This window comes from Lathamus discolor, chromosome 3 (assembly GCF_037157495.1).
Source record: "Lathamus discolor isolate bLatDis1 chromosome 3, bLatDis1.hap1, whole genome shotgun sequence".
NCBI classification, from domain to species: Eukaryota; Metazoa; Chordata; class Aves; order Psittaciformes; family Psittacidae; genus Lathamus; species Lathamus discolor.
In genome coordinates this window covers 13,841,783-13,869,727 of record NC_088886.1, presented here as the reverse complement: position 1 = coordinate 13,869,727, position 27,945 = coordinate 13,841,783, and the positions used below count along the sequence as shown (strand labels likewise).

General features: G+C 38.5%; 1 protein-coding gene across 5 annotated transcripts in view; it reads left to right on the top strand.

Annotated features, from left to right (window-relative positions):
* The window catches only part of PIGK (phosphatidylinositol glycan anchor biosynthesis class K), a 95,480-nt gene that overhangs the window by 30,784 nt on the left and 36,751 nt on the right, over positions 1-27,945 (top strand). For 3 of the 5 annotated variants that reach the window (XM_065673604.1, XM_065673607.1, XM_065673603.1), the window contains exon 10: positions 18,798-18,873. In XM_065673604.1, coding sequence (XP_065529676.1) covers positions 18,798-18,873 — 76 coding nt within the window. Of the gene's footprint in view, positions 1-18,797; positions 18,874-20,974; positions 21,077-26,751; positions 26,803-27,945 lie in introns of those variants that run through there. The other 2 variants (XM_065673606.1, XM_065673605.1) reach the window with 2 other exon arrangements.

Below are 27,945 nucleotides of genomic sequence, written 5' to 3'. Positions count from 1 at the left end.
ACAGTATTAAAGTTGAATTCATTTTACCTCAGGTTATTTCAAAAGCCAACTCTACTGAACTGGACCAAACTGTCTCCAGCACGACCCTGCTATATGTGTTGCAGAGTAAAGTTAGGGGCCAGAGCCAGGTAACTGTGTTCAAGTAGAAATTTAGTCCAGGAATGCTACTTTTGGTCTTTATTTCATGAGTGAAGTAGGTAATCTATTTGTTGCTAATAACTTGGTGTGGGTTTATGGATTTAGTGATCAGTCCTGTGTGTTCGATGAATTTTGTGTAATTGTTTAATCAGCTCAGTCTGACTGAATTCCTGTGTTTGAGATACTTTATGTGCGTAAGGTGGTAAGTACTCTTGAGAGGAGCTTCCTGTCCAGAGCAGAAAATGATGCTATCCTGTAGAAAATACCAAGCGAGCATCTCCTTTGCATTAATTCAAGGAAAATAAAAACTTCAAGAACAAATCTGCATTGAAGAATTTAGCCCTCGACTTCAGTATTCTTGGCAAAATAGATTTAAAATAGAATCTTAATGCAGAGTGTTTGGAAATGAGTCAAGCCTTTGCACATGCTTCATCTGTTTGATGGCATATGGAACTTGTTTCCTGTAGGTTATAGACCACCTTGGTAACAGTCTGTGTGCTAATCTTAAGAAATATTTTATTGAAGTGACCAGAAGTATTTCTAGTCTTTGACAGGGAGGTTTGAGCTAATGTTAATCTACAGTGTAGTGCAGAAATTAACTCGGTTCTCATTTTGTTTAGTTGTGTCTTTTGTTCCTTAGGCATTACTGATTTAAAAGTTGCTCTACCTTACATGTAGTGGCATGTTAATTAGTATGTTGTCCCTGAATAATATTCAGATTAAAAGAAAGAAAGGTACTCAGACATTTAAAAAACAAATAAACAAACCCCCTAAAACTCCTGCTTCAATTGCAAGTTTCCAGAATTTGGTACAACTTGTCATTTTTCTACTTACTACTATGAAACACCAGGATTCTCATCTGGTACAGTATAGAGCACCTTAGTCAAGGAACTATTGTTATAGAGCAGATAAGATTAAAAAAAGTCATTGGGTTTGATGAAAACCTGCATGAACAGTGGGGAAGAAAGCCAAAGTTGCCATAGCAACCACCAGTGCTTTAGAGAGAAGCTAAGTAAAATGAGGAGAAATGTAACAGAAAAACGAGGGCCATTTCGTAAAGCATTAAAAATAAAAATTATGTTTTAAGGCAAATATAGTTAATACTCAGCTTTTATCACTTGGAGATCCCTGATAAGCAGCAGTTTATCTTTGAAATAAAAATATGAAGACCACTATTAATAAAGAAGTTTTAGTGTTGAGTCCGTTAGACCCTTTTAAAGAGACACAAGAATTTGGTGAAAAATGGGTGAAAGTTTGATGAAGTTAGGTTTTTGGTTTTTTTTTTCTTCCTTTTTTTCTCTTCAGACAGTTTTCTGAGTAACTGCAGTCTTGACCTGTATGGTGGCATTTTCACAGCCTATTCCATTAGTTGTATAAACACAATCAAAAGTCTCCCTAATACAAACATGGTCCCACTGTGGGAATACTGTGAGTTCTTTGTGGAGTGGTGTGTTGGGTCAAATGACTGTGTAGTGCTCCCCTCAGTTGAGGAGCAATAAAGGCAGCTTTACAGTTCTTGGACATCAGAACTTCAAGAAAGAGTAGTGTTGGTAAGTTTAGCAGTGCAAGTTGCCCATACGTAACAGGTTTACATAAAATAATGTGTGCAGTTAGTTGCCTGTGCCTTTGCATCTGAACTTATGTTCTGTTGTCAGTGATTAATTTAAAGGCTGAGCTTTGATACTTTTTTGGTCTTCTTATTTATTATTACTTTTTATTTGTGTTATTTTTTGTTTTAATTGAATGGAGTTGGTGTTCTTCAGTGAGTTGATATTGGTTATGAAGTCTAGTGTTTTGCCTATATATTGCGTCGCAGATGTGCAGAATTGGATTTTATGTGGGTGAGCATCAAATGTACATTGGATAAAATTGCAAGAATCATTTATTTTCTACTAACTAAGCATCTGTTAGGCCTTAAGTTTAATCTTGGTCCTCATGAAGCAAAATGCCCATGTTGGAAACTTTAAGCAAAGAAGAAAGTAATGAAAAATGCAGTTCAGTGGTCTATCCTGAAAGAGCACTTTGTATGGGTATTGAAACAATCTAAAAGTTTGAGTGTAGGATGGGAAACAAAACCCACTCTATCTTGTCTTTAAAATCCAGTCTGACTCACTTCTTGCCTTGTCTTCAGAGGACTGTGTTGGTGTCTGTATGGTTGCAGCACAGTTACACTCCAGTGTTGTTAGGATATGATTCTGTCATTTAGGAGTAGATAGTACTTAACTGTCCTAGACAATACCATAGCCTAGGGCTTTGGATACATGTCAGTACAGTTGTTGCTTGTCTGTTCCTTCAGAAAAAATTGGCTTTGTTTCTGAATAAACAGATTTTATAAACCATTGTGAAATGAAAATATTTTCTTCTCTTCTCTTGTAGAAGGATAAAAAGCTTTGCATTATTCCCCAGTCTTTCTGGGAATCCAAATGAAATATTTGTGATAAGTTTTTTATTGTAAAGTGGCTTAGTATTTTTTTTCTCTTCTGATATTGCATGAGTTACAAATTGCATGTCTATATTGAAGTGAGAATTAAAACTGATTAAGCTGAAATAATGAAATAGCAAATATTGAGAAAAAGGTGGTACGAATTTATGTGAATGCTCAAGGACCCTACTCTGGAAACTTCAGGTGGGAGATCTCCACTTTGGCACTGAACTGTTGTTTATTTAACTGCCCCCATCTAAAAAACATTCTATAGTTTCTGTGTAGCATGATTTCTGCTCCAGATTAAATGCAGCAGACTTCTTTACTATAGTATGTAAATTTTTCCTTAGGAATAACTGTGAGAAAAATGTATTCTGGATCAGTTCAGTGTTTAAATCAAGTCCTAAGTGGCATATTTAATGAATTCTTGTCTATTATCAGGTTGTGGGTTGACCTGAGAAAAGAGCTTTTCCGGTGTGGCTGGACTTCACATAGTAGTTTTGTCCCGGGGAACTGCATTATAATGAAGTCAGCTAATAAACACAAACTGGAGTGGAACAACTATTGCAAAGACAGCGTAGGGGCTTGTTCCTGCTGCAATTGGACTTTATCACTCGTGGTTGTAGCTCCCTGAGGAGCCCTTTTACCTGCAGACAGAGCCCTTTGTGCTGTGTGCCTTCCCCTGCCAGGGGTGTGATCCTGAAGTCCTGGGGAAATCTTCCAAATCTCAGTGTGCAGCTTTGCTATCACATAACAATTCTGTTAGGACTGTTGAGATTATGTATGGTATGCTCTGAAGAAGTACTGTTGACATGTACTGCAAATTAGAAACTCGGTAACGTTATATTGGGAAACAGTTTACAATGGCATCTCTGTGAAGTTCCTGCAGAACTTAATATAAGAAAAATAGTTATTGTTTCCTATCATTTTTTTAAAAGCTATGATTTTATAGATGTGTGGAAATGAGAGATGTAGTGCTATTAGTGGGTCAAGCAGGCTTGAAATATTAAGCGTGTTTGCGAGAAAATGTGTGTCAGGAGGTAAGAACAGGACTGAGCTCTGACTGTTTTGATAGATTAAACTAAACCCCACTAGGTGGTGCAAGCAAATAAATCACTTTGCAAGCTACTTCTCTCCAGATGAATAAATTTTGGGAAAGAGTGTCTTTCACTAAATTGAAATATGCAGTCTCCAGGGTTTTTTTTATTTGTTAATATGTACAATAGTTATTAAGATTTAATGCTTAACTGTCCTAGATTGCTGTTTCCGCATCGAAGGAAAAAAGTATGTTATGATTTTGGCTTAGATGTAGGTTATCCGCTGTTCTTATGGTATAGGCTGGTGTCATGATGCTGTATGTGTAGCCGGGGTGGTGGCTTACAGAGGAAGTAGCAGAGGACTTCCACTGTGTTTTGCTGCACTATCAAAAGTGGCTGCTGTGAAATAACGTCCTTCCGGGGGGCTTACTGAGGCATTTTCAGACTTAACATCTGCTTGGAGAATTCTCTGTCAGGATCTCTCTTGTGGCTGTTTATCCTCTGCCAGTTTCACTTTGGATTTGCTTACTTTTACAGCACTATTGTGTACATACAATCAAAGCTAATTATGAGAAAACTAGATTTCAAACAGTAAGTTACAATAGTGTACTGTCAATTTACTGTTCTGAATGGAGTGAATAAGTTTCCAGTAGAACATAAATTTTGAAACATAATGCATGTACTTGGTCTGGAAGGGTTAATGTAGTACGTCAGTGGCTCTATCATGTTTCGTTTAAAAAAACCCCAAACAAACCAACCAGAAAACCACAAAATAAAAACCTTAAACCTGGAAACACTCCTTCATTGGGCTTCTGGAGGTGATTATAGTATAACATTATCAGTTCGTGTTGCACTGGCTATAGTATTGTCTTGAATTCAGACTTAGATAATCTTTCAACAGCTCATATTTTAACTTTTTTTTCTATTGCTGCTGCTTCTCCCTGACACAGAAAAATGTAATGGTGGTTTTTACTAAAGATGGACTGGCTGGTTGTTGGTCAACATCTTTTTATAGCCATAAGATCAGCAGCAAAAGTATGTGAATAACCAAAACCCCTAAATTCTTGAGATAAGTAGAAATTCCTGGAGTCTTCCAGTTATGGAGAGCCATCGGCACTATCATTTTATTGTCATAAATCGTATTTTACCAGAGTTTGTCTGGCTGCCCAGTGGACCTCAGGCTGCCAACTCCTCTGGGAAGGTGATGGTACCATGGCTCTGCTTGTGATACTGAGGAAACCCCTGCCTGGGCTAAAGGGCAAGTGCTGCAGTGAAAATGTAGTCAGCTGCTTAGCAATCAGCTTGATTGCCGTTTCCCCCAATATGTCTGTCTTTCAGGTCTTTCTCTCTCCATGAGCGTTATCACGTTTCAGTCCAGAACTCTGTAACAAGACAATAACTGCAGTCACTAAGCAGCTCTTTAGTGAAAGTTCAGTACTTTACAGCGCAGTATGTTTACCGAAATAGAAATTCTTCATTTCAAAGTGACTCATGTATTCATTGGTGGGGATGGGTGCATTTGCCACATTCATCCTAGTCTTGATAAATACAGCAGGAACAGTTTTTTTGTTTCTGTTTGTTTTGATGGGTTTTTGGAAATAAGGTAGGGAAACATTAAAGTATAAAAAGCCTGTGCCCATGAAATCTCAATTGACCAGCAGCCAAAAAGAATGCATATGCTAGCTACAAATAGTCAACATATACTCAGAGTTTTACAATAACATTTTGTTAGCCTCAATAAGGTAGCCATAGAAAAATCGCTGCAGAGTTATTAGACTTTAAATGAAGAAAGAAATTTATTATTTTTTTTTCTTAGTTTCCTTGGGTAGAGGTCTGGAATACTTGATAGCCAGTATACACTTGTGGTTATCGTTGACTCCAAAATCAGAGTAGATGGTGTGTTTAGAAGGGCTTCATAGTGTGTGTATTGAAATACCTTGCTATTCCTGCTGAAAAAAAAATGGTGCCTATTGTTTTAGCTATTAATATTGTGATGGTGTGTGGGAGTCCCACTCATGAATGAGGATCCACTGTAGCTAAGCAATGAACATACCTGAAAGATAGATAAATCTCTGCTGCCATGGTGCTTACATTCAAAGTACTCTAACAATTTTGGTGACAGAATGTTGAAAATTCATGAAAACATGAGGAAAAATGGATGATTTCCTTGTTTCTAAATTGGAGAGATACCAATTTGATAGATGGACCACTCTGTATATAAAGGACTGGCTGGATGGGCGCACGCAAAGTGTTGTGGTCAGTGCTCAATGTCCAGCTGGAGGCCAGTAACGAGTGGTGTCCCTCAGGGATTGGTGTTCGGACCGGTCTTGTTCAGCGTCTTTGTCGGTGACATGGAGAGTGGGATTGAGTGTGCCCTCAGCAAATTTGCTGATGACACCAAGCTGTGTGGTCCGGTTGATAGGCTGGAGGGAAGGGATGCCATCCAGAGGGACCTTGACACGCTTGTGAGGTGGGCTGATACCAACCTTATGAAGTTTAACCATGCCAAGTGCAAGGTCCTACCCCTGGGTTGGAGCAATCCCAGGCACAGCTACAGATTGGGCAGAGAAGAGATTCAGAGCAGCCCTGCAGAGAAGGACTTGGGGGTGTTGGTATATGAGAAACTTAACATGAGCTGGCAGTGTGCACTTGCAGCCCAGAAAGCCAGCCGTATCCTGGGGTGCATCAAAAGGAGCGTGACCAGCAGGTCGAAGGAGGTGATCCTGCCCCTCTACTCTGCTCTTGTGAGACCTCACCTGGAGTATTGTGTGCAGTTCTGGTGTCCTCAACATAAAAAGGACATGGAACTGCTGGAACGAGACCAGAGGAGGCCACGAGGATGATCAGGGGACTGGAGCACCTCCCGTATGAAGATAGGCTGAGAAAGTTGGGGCTGTTCAGCCTGGAGAAGAGAAGGCTGTGTGGAGACCTCATAGCAGCCTTCCAGTATCTGAAGTTGGCCTATAAGGATGCTGGGCAGGGACTCTTCATCAGGGACTGTAGTGATAGGACAAGGGGTAATGGGTTAAAACTTAAACAGGGGAAGTTTAGATTGGATATAAGGAGGAAGTTCTTTCCTGTTAGAGTGGTGAGGCACTTGACTGGGTTGCCCAGGGAGGCTGGGAATGCTCCATCCCTGGCAGTGTTCAAGGTCAGGTTGGACAGAGCCTTGGGTGACATGGTTTAGTGTGAGGTGTCCCTGCCCATGGCAAGGGAGGTTGGAACTTGATGATCTTAAGGTCCTTTCCAACCCTAGCTATTCTATGATTCTATGATTTAGAAATTAAGTTTGTTTTCCACAAAACATTTAAAATATGAAGTTAAAAGGTGTGCAGGACAGAATGTAAGCTCTTCACCAGACTTCATGTATTTGATAATATGTGCCATGCAAAATTATGTAGAAAGAAGTCATCCTTTGGCTAGTACATGTTTTTCTGTTTCCCTCACTTTGAATCTTTTTCTTGAGCATATTATAGTGCAGTTGGAATCGCTCCATTGTTTCTATAACTGTTATTTATTCCATATGCAGGTAGCAAAAGAGAAATCTGGCCTCATTATCTGTACTAAATGAACCAAGAAACTTAATTCTTACCTTAGTTTCATAGCTGTGTTTTTGTGTATATGTGTATACACAGACACATACATATTTATATATAGGGTTGTGAAGGACCTTAGCAGCACTGGGGATTTTGCTCTTGTATAAGGTGCATTGAGAGCCTGAAGTTCTAAAAGCTGAGTGACAGATTGGCATTGTGATGTTTTCTGCTTTATGCAGTCTCTTGCTGGCAGTATCTACTGATAATGTATACTTAACATTCCCATTGACTGGTAAAATGTTCTGTAGATTGGAAACATTTGCAAGAAATTGTTTTTAAAAAATGGAAGAACCTACTGCTGGAATGAGATAAAGACTGAGATTAGGTTACTAATACTAGGGCTTCAATCTTAGTTAAAATTACAAATAATTTTTATGTAAGCCTTTACATTTGTTAAAAAAAAAAAAATCCAAGCAAAACAAACCCATGAATAATCCTCTGACAAAACAGTCGATATTTTTTATGTGTTGTCTTTGAAAGTAAAACCAGATCAACCCATTTAATGTATATACTCTACTGCCATTAAGACAGTCTTAGAATGTCATGGTCAGGTTAAGTTTGGGCATGTTCTGACTGAATACTGAAGGTTGAATTTTAAAAGTAGAAGTCCTATTTTCAAAAATATTTAATATTAGTCTTTGTTAGACATTTCTGTTAGAATAATTCTACTAATTCATAAATTATTTTTACTGTGTGCAAGGTCCAACCCATATAGGTGTTCTTGAAAAATGCGCTTAGTTTTTCAGGAACTTAACATTTCATAGAAGTAGCTTTTGCTTTATTACATTATGAAAAAGGTCTTTGATTGCTTAAACATTGCTTAGCATTTACCGTGTTGATAATTAAGATCGTGTAGAATTTATATCAGCATAGATAAGGAAATAACCTGAAACTCCTATGAAAAACCTTTTCCATGTTAAATGGTTTTACCTCTTTACCTTTGCAGTAAGACAAATAAAACACTACAGAGAATTTAAGGTAACTGAGAAGGAAAGACAGGGAGGGACATACCCATAGCCCTCAGAGCTGCTTCTGTTCCTGCTCTAGCCTTGTCCCTCGGAGACTGCAGAGAGAAAGGGAGCTGATAGCTAGTGGCATGCTCTGAGCTACCGCATCTGTCCCTTCCCAGCAAGAAGAGAGTGAAATAATTGTAAATCTGGACTTGGCAAGCATCTGAGATGCCAGATTTTGTGTCAAGTATTTGGATGAGAAATCACCTTGGAACATTAGAAATCTGGCTTGTCCAGCCAACTTTTTGTTTTAGGAACCAGGAATAACTTGCAAATCCACACGTCTTGTACAGGTATTGCTGGCAGATAGTAAAGAATTAGGTGGCATAGAATTAGGTGGAAGGAGATAGTGTGCCTGTCTCTGTCCCACAGACCTCAGACCTAGTGGTTTGTGTGGACAGGCAGGAGAATTCCCGATTGTATGCCTGTTGGAAGCCTGGCAAGTGGTGTGCCATATACTTGACCCAGGCAAAGTATGACTTGCTGCCAGTGCTTTTTTTCCTGGGAGCTGATCACTAAAATAATTCAGGCTTAAAGGCTGTGATCTTTTTAAAGTCCCTGAATTTAACATAGGGCATGCAGTGGTCTGTGGTGGACAGATGAGTCCTTTCTGGTCCTAATACTATAAAATAAGTGAGGACAAAAAGGCAGACAATAAAATACCAGTATGAAGAAAAAGGATGATTGTTTTACAGGGTCAAACATTGAAGAGTTTCATTGTTCAACATCAGCAAACTCAATAAACTGCAGTACCTTGGCCTCAGAGGATATAATCTGGCTGTTTGTGTTTGAACTTGGAAGTTTCATCTGCCATTAACAAGAACAAACAAAACCAGAATATAGACAAGAAAGTGCACAAGTCATCTATAAATAACAGAAAATCATGGTCCAGAGGATAAGACTGATAAAAACCTCAAGAGCTGCATACATTCTGTGCAGCTTTCTGTGAAGAAATGTCCTCCTAACACACTTAGCCATATAATGTTATCTAGATACATGTACTGACAGATCTAAAGCATCTACTGCTAGCTGACTGGAATGCTACCCATTCTGTCTGCTGTGGTTGGTCTTAGGACTCTTAGGGTTGGCTACAGAGAGGAACAGTACTGGTGAAAGAAGGGAAAGCAGTTGGTTAAGTTTTGTGGTATAGTGTTTTGCAGTTCTTGGTGTATCTTAGCTGTCAAATTTATGGAAATGTGTTACTGATCATGTTGTATTCAAAAAGATAAAATGCAACATCGAGTGTTCATGGGAGACTTGAGTGCACAGTAAACCATTTTGCAAAAACCCAGAACTGTAATTTTTATGATTTATTTTCTGAGTGCTGAGGGTATAGCATGTTTCTTTCCAGAAAAGCTGGGTCTGTTATTGGTACCAATAGATGATAAACTTGTAGAAAGAAGTTCAGTTAGTAGGGGCTGGAAGCTGACAGGTTGATTAGCAGCCTTGCTGTAAAGGATCTGGAGGCGGTGGTGGACACCAGGTTGAATATGAACCATCAGTGTGCTGTCATCATCAATAAGACAAGCTGCCTCCGTAGCTACATGAGGAGGAATATGATTAGCAGATTGAGCAATATTGCTATGATTTCTCTTTGCTGCTGGTGAAGCTCCACCTGAAATAGAGTCTGGCTTTGGTCTTCCTCTTCAAGAAAGATGCTGAGATAGAAGAGAAGGGTTTCTAAGATGGTCAGAGCCTAGGCACACAACCTGTGAGAGGTGGTTGAGAGATCTGGGCTTGCTTAGCCTTGAAAAGAGAGGAAATGTAGGCTGCAACTGTTTATCATGGAGATGGTTAAGGTAAACTCTTGGTGACAAGGGCATTGGCTATAGGTTGTGGCTTGAGGTGTTCAGGTTGTACATTAGAAGTGGTTTTGCAAAGAGGGTAAAGTAGCACTAAAGCATGTTGCACCGGGAGATTGTGGAGGTTTTGAAGAGTCAGCTAGACAAAGCCATTGCTGACCTGATCTAGTGTTGAGAGGTTGACCTGGATGATCTCTGAAAGCCTTTTAGAGACAGCACTTCTTTATTTCTGTGTAGTGAGCTACATTGATTAACTGGAGTAAGGGGCAAAAAAGTGAAGTAAGAAGCTTGAAATGGGGAGGTTAAGATAGAAGGTCTGAAGACAGTGTTGGGTAGAGAACAGGCATTGTCACTGCTACTTAGATTCTTACACTGAACTATACAGTCTCATGAGAAATTATAGCCGGATGGTACATTACATGACTCATGAACTGAAAAAACAGAAATATATCGAGTAGGTGTAGAAATATTGGAACTTAAAATGTGTGTATTCCGGGGTTTTTAGAAGGTGCTTGTTGAAAAGTGTAACAGTGTAAACAAATGCAAGTACATTGTTTAATTTGAACATATGCAGGAAGGAACGGTGGTATTAAACAAACTATGAACTTTGCTGTATAAAGACTGTGTGTGGCCACTGAATAAAGGTGCTATTCTGGCACATTTTCATGTTAATTCTTTGTTTTAAAAACATCTTCCTGCTGTTTTCTCTGGCTTTTTGTGCACTGGCAGGTGGTGTTGAATTGGTCTACATAAAGATTAGGCACTGCTGATAAACTTTCAGTTATGAAAAATGAACAAGCTTGCTTTACCCATCTAAAAATATAATTTTAACAGGTACTGGTAGTACTATTTAAACTGCATGTGTGATATGATGGCAGGGGAGGGTTTGGTCTTTCTGTGAAATTCAATCACAGGTTTCCAAACTACTAGTCATAAAGCAATAATAACCTGTGGGGTTTTTAACTACTCTTTTAAACATTTCCCATGCAATTAGGAAGAATAGGGTCCAAGGAGGAAATTTGCAGCCAGTTACTAGATAGAGCACATAGCCACTTCAGACTAGATTGAACATTTGCTCTTTCAGTCTAGGTGGCAATGTTTGTTTCTGACTGGTTTGGATGGACCATTTGTAGAGGCTTCTCTGATGTTGCTGACCTTGCCCCATGCTGAACATGCCCCGAGTTTGGGAATTTTGATGGAGACACTTGTTCCTTTTTTTTTTTTGCCTCAAACCTATGGGAATAAATTAACAATGAGCAATGAGTACCTACTTTTAGCTGTGGACTTAAACTGTGATTTTCAGTGATAGAGGGGAGACTTAGCTAGTCTTTTTATCTCCATTTTTTGATTAGCATTTTGTGCTTCAGCAGCATCATCATGTTGAAGTTTAAATTAATTCAAAAGAGATTTTTCTAATTTACCTAAAATGTGGAATATTTGAGATAACAAAATGAAGCCCTACAGGTCATGTGTTTTCCAGTAGTAACAAAGTCAGTTCTGCTTACTTAAGCTAGTGTTCTTCTTAATTCTTTTCCTGTGTCTTGCCTGAGTATAAAAATAGAAGCAGGAAGAACAGAGAGTCCCTTCAGCAGCTACACATATTTTGACAAAAGTCATTGCTAGAGAAGAGCAAAGACACAATATTGGTCACCCTATGTTAAAATTTCTATCACCTCTTTTTAGGATCTTGGGATGGTTAAAAATATGCGGCTTGACAAAGGTTAATCACGCAAAATTCTTTAGCTAAGAAATTACTTGTGGATCACTGAAAGGCAGAGGAAACATTTGTTACCCTCTAGTTTTATACAGTTTATGAACAACAGATTATAACTCAATGTGTCTGGCAGATTCTGGGAACACCAGCAGGCCTGTTTGTGATCAGGTCCAGCAGAAATCACTGTGCATTAAGAGACTGAAGGTATTTTTTTTTTTTAAACTCCAGGAATAAGTCTGTACAACTAGTTTGGTTCAAAATCTTTCACATTTATTTGAAAAGAAGTGAGCAGATTACAGAACGTATTTTCTAAATCATAAGATACTTTGCTGCTTTATTCTGTAGCAGTATCTCTCTGTAAAGGCCATCAGATAGGAATAAAATATTTTTTCTTTTCAGTGTAAGTCAGTAGCTTGCTTTTTCAGATAATCATAAATCTGATTGTGTCTAACATTGTTTTTAATTTTTGCCTTGAATTTGTATTTTTTACTTTACCTCCTTATTATGTTCATTTTTGTGCAGTCTTCTTTTCAAGCTATCTTTCATAGTGCACCACTTGCTGCATTAGATTCTGCAACCATCATGAAGTGGAGGTCACAGTATTGGCGGACCAGAGAATCCTGGTGTGCTTGGCTGTACATGTGAAATGCATGCATATTTGCACTATAGACATAGCTCCTCTTCTCCTCGTCTTTGAGCAATCTTTTACCCATTCAAAGTCATGACTTTGAGACTCCACAGCAGCGAACAGCAAAAGATGCGCATTAGCATTCTGTTAGTGTCCTCCAAGGTCTCCCAAGGTAAGCTGCCAGCTGTCCAGCCTATGAAAGCTCAGTACTATGATAGTGAATAAAGTTGGTTGCATTATTAGGTATATCAGGTTTTTAGAGGGGAACACCCACAGTCACCCAAGCAAAGGTTGCAGTAACAAAGTGTACACTGAATGCTTTCTTAAGTAACCAAAAGACTTGGTTTGACCCCTTAACTGAAGAAAGTGATGCCATGAAGGAGCTGTTGTGAGGAATTTCCCAGAATGATTATGCTCTTGAGTGTTTGTGTCTTCTCTTTGTGAGAATCCATGTGGTAAACAAGCCTGTAAGCAAATCTTGCATTCCCTTAAAAAGATAATAAAAAATGATTGATTAGCACACTTTCTGGGGAAGAGCAAAGTTAACCATGATTTCACTTTCAAGCACTGGCATTTTCCATGTATTAATGCTTCTGTTGTTTAAACATACCCTATTCTTTAATAAGTGTACATGTGTAAAGTCAGGATTTAGCAGATAGATCAAGTACCTGGCATGAATCCAAGGTCTAATTCTTAATCTTCTATAGTATGGATATGGTAGATAAATTTTTCAATGGCCAATTTTAAAAACTATTCACTCAAACCTGACATAGCTCATTTCAGCCTCTCTTTAATAGGAAACCTAATAACTTTTTGTGATGTGGTGTATAAAGCGCTGGTATTCTGTTTTTATTGCCAGATGCGTGTGTGTTCCTGTATTTATAGTCAATAAAGCTATCAGCACTATATACAGATGTTGGTTAATAATTTAAATCTTTCTGTCTGGGATGTCTGATTTAGGCCAGTGCTGTGTTGCTTGCATCCTTTGGTCACATACTGACTGTCCAATCCATTGCAGTGCTTCTGCTTTCAAGCCACTTCTAGAAGTGGGACAATCCATTTCAGTGTTTCATTCATACTATTCAGAGGTTATGTGTTAAACAAATCAGGCTGTGCTTTAGGAGCAGTATGAGTTGTATACGTCTACAGCAAGTAAAGAAGGTAATCCTCAAACACTTTTTTCCTTAATGCATTTTTGTCTCTCATATCCGCTTCTTTAGCCTGTCCACACTCTTGACTTTGATTTCAGTGATTACATGTGGTTTCCAAGGGAGGTGATTATATATTAGGACTTATCATCAAGGAACAATAGCTTCAAAGAGGTGCAGTATTACCTGTGCATGGGTCATATGCATGAAAGAATGTGTGAACTGGCCAAACCATCAAATGTAGAGACTGTATAGGAAGTAAGAAATACTGGCCTTAGTCCTGTTGCCTTATATAATTAGTAAAAGTGTGTATTTACCCAGAGAACCAGGTTTTATGGCTTGTCTTGTTACCTAGACTTTTCTCTCTCAAAGTGTCTTAACAGCCCATTTCTGCCTTGAGCAAGCCAGTTAGTGATCACATGTTGCTCTTTTTTCCCTGTATTTTTGTAATACTTGCATGAGGTAAAATATATCTCTGCCCTAAAGCCACTGCAGCTATTCTGTGTAGCAGACTGTAGGCTGCGTTAGCACTTGTGGCAAAATATGCCACCTCTTGATGCTAGGGATTTATTTTACTTTAGCACACGTTGATGCGCTCAGGATTTTTCCCATAAGAGCAAGCATGCAAATATAAATAACAAATAAGATTTTTCACTAAATATCTTGACACATTTTACTGGATTTAGATTCACTTTCCGCAGTTTGCTTCATGCTTACTTTCCTTCATCTAAGAGCAGTCACAGTGGCAGTATAAAAATAACTTTTAAATTGAATTTTCAAGATCCTCCTCTTCTGCTATCTCTTAGTGCTTCCCACTTCTCTTCCGATTTTATATTTCTTTCTAGTCTTCTCCCTGAAAATCAGGATCTCCTTATGCTTTGCGTTACCAGCTGTCAGGCGTGATGCTGTATATGCTGATACTCTGCTGTGTTAGCTTGCTTTGGCACTGTTGGCAGCATTCTGCTGTCATGCTCAATTGAGACAGAAAGGACCGTTTCTTACTGGGAAATTAATTCATGAAAAATGACTTTTGTTTTTGTACTAGAATTGTTTTGAAGGGGATTAAATATACAAAGAAATGTGTATTACAGCAAATTAGCCCTTAATTTTATAAAGGTTCAAGTGTCAAATATCAAAGAACTAAACAGTGAGGCCAGCTAATTTTGTGAAATTAATAGCCTCAGATTGCTCGCATGATTTGAGCACAAATTGCATCGACTGAGATTTTTTGTTTTGTATTTGTGGGCTTTTTTTCTGTACATAGCTGGATTTGAGCAGAACAGAATGCACCCCAGGCATATGAAGATGATCTATAGAAGGAGAGTAGTAACCAATTTACTTGCATTCTTGTATGAAAGGAAGAGGCAAGGTCAGGATGATTGTAATGGAGATGATCTTTCTCCTGACCTGTTCTCTTACTCCACCCTGCAAGAGAGGAGGAAGTAGAACATCCTCTTCTGTGTTGACCTTTTTCCTCCTCTCTTGTCATGGCCTTCAGTGTACCTTATGCTTTCTAGAAGAGGATTACCTTTTGCAGGTAATCCTGCCATTCATGGAGGCCCAGTGTTAGTGTGCTACAAGCTTAGGGCTCAAGTAAAATGAAGTATTGTTTTTTTGGCAAGTTTCTTTATCCTTGGTGCACAAAAGCCTTTGTGGCTTTTCTTTGATCCACTTGCAAAACTGACCAAGCTAACCAGTCTAGACAGAATATGAGCCTGCTTCTGTGCTTGTAAATTAGATAGTCAGACTGACTTGCAGGTATGTATGATGTTTAATTGTTATCATGGTCCCTGATGCTATTTTGGCTCATGCCAGGCAGTGCTTTCCTGGACAATGTGCATAAGATATGGGGATAACATATGCTGTGAGTACCCAGTTTTGGATGTAGCCCTTACTTTGGGGCAGAGAATTCAGCCATGTAGTTGTGAGCTACATCATGTTGCTTATCTTGCTGGCAGTAAGCTGTCTCTGTTCTTATTGAAAGGACTATTCAAAATATGACCTCTGTGCCCACTCGTAGGGTATTTAAGGCTCCAGAAGCTGTTTCTGGCACTGACAAATCTTGACTTTACTCCTGGTCTAGAGCTTTCAGGATTGATGTTGCTTCCTTTCATATGCAGTGTTTTATCCTCTGTGCTGCTTATAGGATAGCAATTTCTTGTTGCATCGATCAGTTTTCACCTTTATTAGAAGGAATGACTGTACAACAGGTTTTGTTGGCAAAATAAAAGAAGCAAAAAGACATGTAGAGGAAGTTGCCTTATACCTATTACACAAATATTTAGACCAGTAAACTCGTGCTTGCTCTGAGAAATGAAAATGGGATCTATGGAGCCTCATAATAATAATTCTCTTCCGAGGAGTTTATACTGCTTGTATCTGCTAGAATGAGTACTGAAAGTGCTATGACTAACTGACATGGTTACACAGATAGAATTTAGCATGCTGGACGTTTTGAAGCACTTCAAAGCATTTTCCAAATGGACTATAATAAGTACTTGAAAACTGAGGACTGGAAGGTACCTCTCAATTTGTGTCACAGGTATCATCACTTGATAGGAAAATTGGGAAGATTATTGATACACTGCTTTATCAAACCTGCTAGCTCAAGGTAGTGACTTGCTCCAGGTAGAGGATATAGTTGGGTAAAATTTGGTAAGCTTTTTTTTTTTTGTCAAGAGCTTTGAGCTCCCATGCTTTAATTTATGCAGTTTCATATAAAAGACTGAGATACATGCACATCTGCTTGAGGAGGGTTATCTGCAGGAGAGAAGAATCAAAACTCTGTTTTGTACATTTGACAGCTGGTACGTCACTGAGTACATACATACACAAGAACTTCATGGCATTTAAGCAAAGATTTTGAGAGAACAGTTGAGAGCTTTTCTTCCAAACTACGTGTGTGCATGTGTTTATGTATGTTATTGTGGGGGTATATATATGTAGACACATGTATGTGTATATATTATAATGTGCACCTGTGTAATTTATATCTTACAATGTATATATAAAATATAGTGTAGTTCAATTGACTTGATTTGTTTTTTTTCAGAAAGCAAATCAGAAAGAAATAAAGTCTTTCTGATGTTGAAAGGCTCTTATCAGCCTAATTTCAGTTTAAATCTAATTACTTTAAAATACATGTTTATATTATTTTCACCTCTCTATTTTTCTAGTAAAGCTTCCTAAGGCTCAAAATTATCTTGGTAATTTTCTCTATCTTTTTTAATCCTTTGACATTTGAAGAAAGGTCTTTTTTCCTGCATTTGGCAAGGAGGGTGTTTGAATATGCAAGGGAATGCTGACTCTGTCTAGACAGAAAACATTGCCAAATGTACAAAGTCCTTGATAGAACAGACAAGCCTTTTTTTTTTTTTTTTTTTTTTTCTCCCTGCTAACATTCAGTTTACAGTAATTTTAGCTGTTACTTGCAGCTTCAAGTATTTAATTTGGGGATTTGAGATACTGGTTTCTTTTTTCCAGATTTGCAGTCTTTACAGATTTGCAGGTTTTCCAGTCTTTCCAGTCTGTAAAGACTGTAAGAGATAAGTGTTCAAGATAATTGATGAATATGTTGTTCTGTGTACAGCGGTTACATATGTACAACTATGGCTAAGAAATGGGTTTATGTAGCTGGTATCCATAAATCAAGGTCTTGTGTCAGCTGTCAGGCTCCCAGTAGAACAGGAGTCATCTCAAATTCACACTGACTGTGCTATGTTTGCTAGTCTGTACTCTGCAAATGGCAGAAAGTAGAAAGGAAACGAGTGGAAAGGTTCCTTCTGCACACTGCAGTGGAGTTGCTGAGCTCACTGTAAGTTCTGACTGTTGTGTTGGTATCCTTGCTTCAGCAGTGTATTTCATGCTGCAAGTACAAATTCATCATTGCCATAATAGTCCAAAATCCCTTTCACTAAACCAGCTTCAGGAGTTCAGAGCTTGCTTTCTTAATTTTTCTTAAGCACATTAAGTGGTTCTAGACGGGCTGTCACTGTGATCTTTGAATTATTGCCGTATTTCTTTCTTTCTTTTGCCACTTTTAAATTTCTTATACAGTAAGACTTTCATACTCTGTTCATTGCAAATTTCTGGGTATTTAGGCTTTTATTTGGAGCTTAACAGCATTGCAAATCACGACACAAATTCACAAATGGAAGAGATGTGCATTTATTGTCCTTTCTTTTACCACAGCCTGTTGACTCCCAGTGTTGACTAAGCCTGTAGTTTGTCTCTTACCTGGCAGCTGGTCTGCAGGTAAATTAACCTAGCAAATGTGTATCATTTTTAGACTAGAATGGGTATGAGGTAGTAATTTGAACCTGGGAAATAATGTCTTGGCCACAGATTTTGTCTGAAAGAAATTCTTCAGCTTTAGGGAAAGGCCTTGTTTTCGCAGGAATCTTTTTCTGTACTTCATGTCCTGTCATATTACTCAAATTCCTATATTCAGAACTCTTCTGAAACATTGAGGAATGGCTGATGAAAACCTCAAATGACACTTAGAAAATGTAGCACATGCTGTGCAGTTTCAGTAGATGAAAGCAGTATGCTTGAAGGGTTTAAATCATGCTTTCATATTAATTTACTATCATTTAAATATTCTTCTAAGAGACTGCTTATGGATTCTGAATTTTTAGTTGCAACTACAGTTTATTTGGAGTTTAAAGGGATATGATGCTTTTTCTTTGTGAAGTATTCTACTCTTCTTGTTCACGCTGGTTCTTTGGCTTTTTTGAAACCAGTAGTACACACTACTGTGCTGGCAAATGCACAGATGTTTGTGATGTTGAACTTCTATTACAGCTGAATGCTGATGTGTACTTGCAGCAAACACGGGAAATGGTGAAGAATTGCCTCTTTCTTTTTGAGTTGGTCATACTTGAATTATGTTGGTATGATTGAGTGAAGGAGCTTGTATTGTTAACAGTGCTGAATCTGCTCTGTAAATACAAAGGGTTTTTAGTGTGGGGATTTCAACCCAGTTTTCACCAGCACTTTGTTCACCTAAAACATACTGAATGTATAAGTTTTCTTAGGTTTCTGCTGGTAAATCTATGGTTAATGTGCATCAGTCAGGAAAAATTCCACAGTTACGCACATTTCTATTTACTAAGAATTTTTTCTTTCATGTAACTTTGTAAGAAATTAAGGTCTTAAGATACACTTTTTCTTCATCTTAAGCAAAATATTATCCTAGGTACTATAATTTTTACAGTAATGTACCTGAAACTCTTAAATTTCAGTAATTTAGCTTGGTGTAAATAGTGTACTAACTTCCACGTTAACTTCCATTTCTGCCCAGGCTTCCAAAGGATGAGTTGGCAACAGAACCACTAAAATATGCTGAACAGCTTCCTGTAGCTCAGATAATACACCAGGTAGGTCTTTCTATTTTCAATATTTTTTGTTTGTTTTTGAGAATAAACATCTGTAATACTTAAGCTGCTTTTCTAGGTCACACAGAATCAATGTCCTCATGCTGTAAGTATGTAAAAACAACATACTGTTGCTCAGTTGACAACTGCTAGATTGTAAAAGTCTTATTCTGAACATGGCAGTGAAAAGATGTTTGCTGTATAACATAGTTAACACTTCAGAGGCTGCTGTTAAGATTGCTGTCTACTGATAGGAAAAAAAAAATCCATTAATTTCTCTGAATTTGCATCTTGACCTAAATCATATTCCCATTCCTGAAAAAGCACCGAAGTATAGAGTCATTATTGTGGAATAATTGTCATGACAAGTTGAGTAGAGAAAACAATCTCCCCTCCTAATGCAGTTCTGAATTACTGCTATTTTTTACTATAGCAGTGTCATCCTTTCTGCTTTCCACAGGGTTTTTTGGTTTTGTTTTTATGGCTTTGGTTTGGTTTGGTTCTGTTTTGCATAAAAAAAAAACAAACCCAGAGACTGTGATTTTGCCTAGATTGTCCCTTCTAACTGTTTAGAAACATTATTCTAACTTTATTTAAAAACATAGAATAGTTAGGGTTGGAAAGAACCTTAAAGATCATTAGGTAAACAAATGAGGGGTGATGTGGACATCCGAGCTGAGACTGAATAGAAGGCTACAGTTTTTATTATAGCTTATATTTTTTTGTCTCAATTTATGGCAAGGAGGAGGAAGAAATCTTTTCTGTGCAGAAGATTCTATGCTCTGTTCTTGCCTTTTTCTCAAAGTTCAAGGTGTGATTCTCAATCCATCTTGCTGGTAGGTTAGAAGCCCAGTCTGCATTCACAGGTCTTCTCATTTTTTGCTATTAGCCACAATGGGCCCTGCGTATTTTGTGAAAACACTCATGGCCAAATAACTTACATAAAATTTGTGATACACTTTAGAACAAGAGTGTTGAGACTTAGCAACTCTCCTCTAGGTGATGCTTTAAAGGAAGCAAAAAGATGTACTCTGTTGCAGTCAGAAAAAAACCAATAAAACTCCAAAAAGCCAGCAACAGCAAAAAAAGAAAAATAGATTGGATTACCATTTTCTTAATGGTACTTTGACAGTGTCATATCTTTCAGGTAATCAGGTGTACTCTGAAAAATTGACTTGTAAATTAGGGAAGATAATGAAAATTCATCATGGGAAGCAAAATGGTGCAGTCCATTCTCACTGCCTTGAGATAAAGAAAACTTCCAACCTGAAAACAGGGACTTGGTGTTGGTCAGGGTAGCAAGAAGGCAGATAGACCATGTTCAATAAAGCTGTAGTTTCAGATGGAGCTGGTTTTGAATGCTTAAAGATCAACGGGGACAAATAAAAGTCCACCAAATGTCAAAGTTGCTTACAATATCCTTTAAGCATTAATTATTATTGTAGAGCTTTCTGAATACCTTTGTCATGGATGTTTTTAAGCATTTGAGTTGCACACTGCAGGCGGTGCTGGTTCTGCCTTAAAGGAAACATAAGCTTTATTTTAAAACTTTAAAGTGTACAAGTCTTTTCTGTGAGATGTAAACACAAGGGATTAAAAAACTTCTGGCTGAAATCTGCACCACTGGGAAGAATGTCTGATGTGTTCAGAACATGGAAGATTGGAAATCAGGACCAGTTTGTATGTCAGGAACTCCCTGGTGTTGTCAGAGCTTCAAATGACCCAAGAGCCTGCAAATGTCACATTTAAAATTCTGTCTTCATGCCTGACTCTCAGCATAAATGAATTAAACAGCAGAGCAGGCAGCCAGTCAATATGTTCTTAACAGTGAGAGTGAGCAATGAAACAGTTCGAGGGTTGTTTGGAATCAGTAAATAGAAAGTGCACATATTGGCTCACCTAGAGGAAAATCTCAAATAGGAAACAGAATTAACCTTTAAGATGGCCGACCAGACGAAATGTCATAGTAATATTTTTACTGCATTAGGTGGGTAATAACCACAGAGGGTTCATTTGGCTACTGTGTGTTACACTGCAATAGAATATTGCACTGTGGAAAGGCAAAAGCCTGTTTTTATGTACTCTTACCTGTTTACTGTAACAGATTTACTGGCAGTACAGAGCCGTGGCCTGCTCAAAGCAGCAGAACAGACCCAAAAGAACTGCAAACAACCCTGACGTAGAGAAGTAGAATAAAATGTTCATTGTTTAGCTGTCATGTCAAGAAGTCAAATATCATGCCCTGGGCTGAATGGTGTACATGCCCTTTTCAAGCCTCTAGGAGCTGTAATCAGCTAAGTATACTCTGCAATGGTGTCCTGGTGAATTAGCGCAGCATATGTTATAATGTGTTGTTTCTGAGGGACCTGTGATAATTGGGATGTGTCATGAGTGCAGGGCCCATGTTAAGTTTATAAGAACAAATTTTTTTTTACTTTAAGAAAAAAGAAAATATGAGTAAAAGCAGTGTATACTATTTGTGGAATTATGATGCTCCATCCAAATAAATAATCACTGTGTTTAAGTGTGGGCCTTGTTGTTGGTTCTGTATCAGATTAAGATTTCCGTCATGTTAACCTGTGTTTTGTTTACCTATGGGCAGAAATAAGAACAAATACACATTAGAATTTCACAGTGGTAGACAGGCATCCTAAATCAGTATAGTGCCAGAGTACATTTTAGTTGTATTTGTTAGCCCGTGTAGCTGCTAATTCTGTCCAAATTTCACTGTAAATGTGTTCTCCTGAACACTAAGTCTACATGTTTTCCTTGGGTGTTTACATGTGATTTCTGACATTCTTTTCAGTACTTCATCTCTGGTATTTTAAAAGCTTTTACACTAATGAACAGAAATGCCCTTCTGTTTTCTCGTTCAAAAAAACACAACTTCCTCCCAAGAAGGGGGGAAGATGGAGAGACTACTTTATTTCTGCACTTGTCTTTATTTGAAAGAGATCAGGTGAAAGAACAGGGAAGATTGTTTTCATTTATCAGAAAGGATATTCATTGCTGGCCTTCCAGTTCAGCAGGGTATTTGAATAAAAGTACCTAACTTCAGTGCCGGTGCTCGTGCTCTGAATGTCACTATGTGTTAACATATTTTGCCTAACTGGGATTTAGGATATTGAAAGGACTTAAATTGTTACAGGTGTCTTAGTGATTGAAGAATGTTTTATTGATGAAAGGCACATTTCAGTGGATAAATGCCAGATCTCCTGATGTTGTTATAATTGAAAACAAAATGAAACAGCAAATTGAGATCATGATCAACTTGCATGCTTGAGTCTATTGTAAAATATTAAGCAGATAAAGTGACATCTTGTTAAAACAGGATAGCATTTCAGGAAACTGACTTGCAGCCTGTGGTAGCAATTGCAGAATTTACTTAAATTTGGCATGGCTTGCAGTTGCACAGTTACTTAAAAACAGAGAGTTCCTAAGTATTTTCTTATGTAGGGGAATACATCGGGGAGTGCTGGTTGTAATTTCTAATTAAATTAGGTTGAGTTTCCTTTTGGAGGTAGGTCTTAAGCTTGTTGGATTTGTAGAGGTTTTTAACCAGTGCATTTCTGTAGCCTCTCTGTAGAAACCTCATTGGAAAATGCCTTCTGTAGTCTCAGGAGATTACTGGGAGATTATGCTGACTCTGCTGAGCAAATGTGTCACTCTTCTAGATGCCAGTTGAGCAACTTGTGTGAGCACCATTAGCTTTGCTGAGTTTAGGCTCAGAGACATTAGGAAGTTGCCACATCCACTCCACTTTGAGGGTGTTGAGTGCAGACCACAATAAGGGAAATTAAATGAGAAATTCAAGAAGGCAGGTGGGAGGGGGATCACCGGAATTATAAATGCCCAGGCTGATGGCCATCAAAGATGACTGTAAAGCTGTAGTTCTGTATTAAGTCTTTCAAGGTCTTTGTTTCTATAATTTCTGTGCTTCTGTGTCGAGTTTGCCCCCACCCCAAGAAAATCCTTTTGCTTTGAAGATCAGTTTTTATTAATTCTCAGGACCTTGTTCTCGCATAGTAGAGGGTGTTAGTTTATTGCATTTGTTGATATTATTCCATTTTCACACTGATTTAATTGAGAGAGGTTTTCTTAAGCAGCATTTGGCAGAAATTGTTGAAACAGTATTAAGAAAATAGAGCAAGCTGTTGTATAGATTTTCTGAAGTATTTTTGATTATTTGTAGCTGGACAATTTTAGTCTCAGACTCAAATATTTTCACAAACATTAAAGTATTTTTACGTGGCTTACAATCTTTGTGAGATGCTCAATATGAAAATTAACCCATCACATGCTCATACAGTCTTGAAAGCATAACTTTAAAATTTAGGCATTGCACTGGTGCCTTGCCCATTGCCTCAGAGCTGCCCTTTCTCACCTATATTTTCAGGCATTCAGGGAGCTACTGCAATCAGTGATGCTATTCACGACCTTCATATGTAAGCTGGTAGTGCAGACAAACAAAAGGTTGTTTCTCTCTTTTTCTTATTCAGAAATTAAGTAGCCCGGTAGCCTAATGAAGCCTCATGAGCAAAGTCTTAACATTCCTGAAATAGAGCATATTTCTGAGTGCAGCATTTCTGTAAAAGATTTAAACAGCAATTTTTTTGATTTGCTGCTGTTTTTCCCATCAGTTCTTTCCAATCACAGAATACAATGATGTGGAGTTAGCATAAATTACTGATGATTTGTTTTTACAGACAAGGCGCAGCTGCTTTTGTTTTGTTATGTTTTTCATCTGAGCATGAGGGAAAACCTGTGGAAGCAGAGGCCTAGTAAAGCAGTCTCTTTTCTTCCATTTTCCTATTAAACAACTGTTGTGGGTGATCACTCACTACCTGGGATCATTATTTTACCGCTTCTCAAGCACCGGGAAAGTTCTGCTTCTTTATCTCTTTGTTAAATTCAAATATTAGATTAGACCTCAAGACACAATAAAGATACGTATCTTGGAATTAGTTTTCTTTCAGTTGCTGCCTCCCAAATCTTAAAAATTTAGCAGTAATTATGAGGAACTTAATTTCTGTAAGGGTAGACTACCAGAATATTCATACCTGGCAAGCTCTTCTTTTGTCTGCGCACAACACTGCTTGACAGAGATAGAAAAGAAGCAGAAGTGTTTTTTGTTGCTGACCAAGCATTACAGGGGAACTGAACGTAGTATTAAATTCTTCCAATTATAGCTGAATACAATGCAATGAATAAAGAAATGCATTGAAAGGTTTATTCCTTGAAGGAACCTGAACAGTCAGTTGTAGGGTTCTTGTTTCTAACCATTTCATACCAGAAATACCACACTAAACATTTTCTGTAAGCCAGCTATCCAGAAACATTGGAGAATAGTAGCTTTTTCTTGGCAGAAATGTTGCATGCATGGTCCATCCTTTCTTCCCTGCTTATGCATTAAAATATGTAACTTTGCCTCCTTCCTTGCATTTTTAGAGATTAAGCCAAAGTATATTTTAAAAACAATAAAAGAATTTTCTCTGTTTTCCTATTACACAGCTTGGCTAAGAACAGTTAGTTAAGCAGTTATCAAACTGTTCTGTTTGATGTGCATGTACATTATCAGCTTGTCTGGGCATCAGTAGGGTCGAGTCTCTGCTGTCATTTCTTGGAATGTGAATTTATCACTTCCTCACACAAGTGGCATCCAGCAAGGTGATGGTAACCCCTAGACCATGTTCTTCCTCAAAAAAAAGTCACCTCTTCAGGGAGAGGTAGTAGCAGAAGCAGGTGCAACTGATGCAGTGTTTTCAAAATTACCATTTTCAGCTACATTTTTCCTACAGTTTGGACAAAGAAGTATTGCACTGAACTCTTCAGATTTCTGAGATCATGTCTCCATTCTCTTTCCCTGACTCATGAAAACCCTTACATTTAAAAATCGGCATTGTATCTTCAGTTGTCTTTGGCACAGGATGGGATATCAGTTTGACAGGCAGCTCAGAGTAGTTTAACTAGGGCCTGGCCCTCCAGTGGCCACACTACCTGTTAGATTACTGTGCTTGTTAAGCAACAGTGAGCTGAAAACTACTGCTTAAAAAAGCCTGGCTGGGGATGTGAAGACAGCTTTTCCAAAGCCAGATACAATAGGTATCAGCCCAAATTGATAAAGTATATGTATATCCCCTGAAAATTTTTGTTTATATTTCTCATGAGCAGGTGAGAGTGAAAATAATTGTTACTCTGTTGAAACTGAAGTAAATTTAAGGCTTTTGTGCTTATCATGGGAGTGTGCAGTTTGCCTTTTAGAACAGGGGTAACAGTCTTGCTCAGAATACATGGTTAAAGCCCTTCCTGAATGCAAAGACAGGCCTTCCTCATAGGAGAAGAAAAACTCCTATCTTCAAACCCGGGCAGATGGAGCTCGTCTGGCCTTGCAAGGGCTTCCATCGAAGAGAAGGACACTCTTACAAAACCTATGACCTGTGGACTTTGCTGTCACCGTCATAGCTAGCTAGGCCGTGGCAGTTAAACCTCAGGTGTAAAGGATGGGGCAGTTCTGCACAAGCTGCACCTCACCTGAAAAATCCACTGCGCAGGCTGGAAGGGCTCACTGACACTTGTCTGCATGGACAGGCGAGGGGCGAATCGGCAGGTGACAAGGTGCATGCGAAGCTGCAGATCCAGCCTTGCATGTGGGCAGACCAGGGCGTGGGTAGCTGGAGATTACTCAGGAGATGACAGTCCTGGTCACACTTCCTGATTGCTGAAGCAGCTTTTTTTCTAACCAGAATTTCCTATCCCACATGCCCTTCCCAAATCTTCGCTCGCAAAGCCAAGCCATCAATCAATGCGAGTTGTTATATGTGAATGTAGCATCACCCATTTAATGGGTTATGAGACATCAGTTTCATACCCACCAGCACATAGAATTGTCAGATATTCGATTAAAATATACGTGAAAAGGTGCCCTGGCTTATTGGTAGCTATAATTAGAGGTGTCATGGTGGATTTTCAGCTTCTTTAAGAGGTAATTCTTGTAAGTGTTTCTTTTTAATAAGCACTGTCTAAGATGTAAAATGAAGGAAGAGGTTCAGGAAGGGACTGTCATACATCAGGCTTTATAGAGTGCTGTAGATCTTTGTGGTTTACTCATTTGAACTTCAAATATCTGCAGTTGGAGGGTTGGTAGTAACTGTATGACCGTGACCTCTAAAAAATATTGTATGTATAAAAATGATCTGTACTTTTTTTCATCTGAACCAGCTGTGTGTTTGAAGATCCTGTATGCACAAACTTTTCAATATGCATTATTGATCTTTCTTTGTCTTTGTTTTGGCTTTGGACTGATCGTGCCATGATCCCCTTTTGTTGGGCTTTGCAACCTGCTCACAACTGTGATTTTAAAACGCGGTTGTTGTTTCTATTGTGCTGTAGCTATGTTTGAGCTTTACAGAAAGAGACATGTTCAAAAATGCTTACAGCTTAAAGTAAACTTCACCTAGCATGTTGGCAAAAAGCGGAAGAAGGTTAACAGTGAGAGATTCTGATTTGTAGACTAAGGCCGTAAAGGACCATTATGTTAATCTCTTCTGACTTTTTGCACAAAGTACGTATCTACCTTATTTATGTTCTCCCTTCTTTGTGGCTATATTGAAATTAGGAAGGTTAACTAGAATTAAGGGAGTGAGTAGAGGCTGGTAGATGTTTAATCAAAACATTGTAATTATGGAGGGAATATAAATGAGGAAAACAATTACAGCATGTTAGTAGATGTACATGATTACAGAAAGTATGCACAATATTACAGCTGTTACTGAAGAAGCAATATGCATGTGTCCCATGGGCCTCAGTTGCTAATGTCACGTGAATTGCTGCACAGTGCTATAGATAAAAGTATCAATAGCAATCTTTCTTTGTTTTGGGCAGCCGATATCAGAACTGCTGCTGTCACTGCAAAAGTAAGGAGGTTATTTTTAGGTGAGTTCTGTGATTTGAGACTCTTTGCTCTCCTTTGTGATCATAATAATCTTGGCTAATGTCAGATCTTTTTTGCTAAAATTATCTCTCCAGCCATTTCATCCTCAACTTTATAGTCCTCTATTAAGCATATAATTCACTTTTTTCATCATTCTTTGCTTCCATGGGACTTTTTTGTGATACCCTACTCTGCATTCATTTGCATTTGTCATTTGTAAGCCTGGATTCTTAGATGTTCTGAGTCTTTGTCTGCACTGGGTCCAATTTATTTGCTGTTCCTTCAAATATAGGAAAAGTGAATACTATTTAGGTCACTGTGGTGAGTTGTCTCCAGTGGGGATAACAGAATAGGTTTTTCAGTGCATAATGGTATGCAAATAATATACCTCTGCTTCACATGGTGTCCTGGTTTGAGCTGCAGCAGTCAGTTTTCTCCTTCTTAGGAGCTAGTACAGTGCTGTGTTTTGATCTTTTGGCCTTGGAACAGTGGTGATAACGCCGATGTTTTCAGTTGCTGCTCGAATGTTTGGTCTGGCCAAGGACTTTCTGAGCCTCATGCTCTGCCAGGGAGGAGGGGAGGCTGGGAGGAAGCAGAGACAGGACACCTGACCCAAACTGACCAAAGAGGTATTCCATACCACAGCACGTCATGCCCAGGATGTAACTTAGAGTGACCCGGAAGGGGTAGAGGGACTGCAGGGTTGGAGGAGGTATCGGTCGGTGCTCGGTTGGGGGGAGTGGGGCGAGTTATTGGTCGGCTGGTGTTAAGGTGTTGTATTCTTTCCTCTTGTTATTTCCTTTATCATTATTATCATTGGTGGTAGCAGTAGTGATCTATGTTATACCTTAGTTACTAAACTGTTCTTATCTCAACCCGTGGGAGTTGCATTCTTTTTGATTCTCCTCTCCGTCCCTCCAGGAGCAGGGGGAGGGCAAGAAGGGGGGGAGTGAGTGGACGAGGTTTGTGGTTGGGTTTAAACCACGACACATGGGAATAGACTAAATATACGCCCAAGCTTTTTGTGACCTTAATATGTTTGTAGGCATCATAATACACCATGTGCTGCTGTATCTGATGTACAGATACTTCAGCTGTAGTTCAGGGCAAAGAAATGTATGAAATAACTCTGTGAATTTAGTATG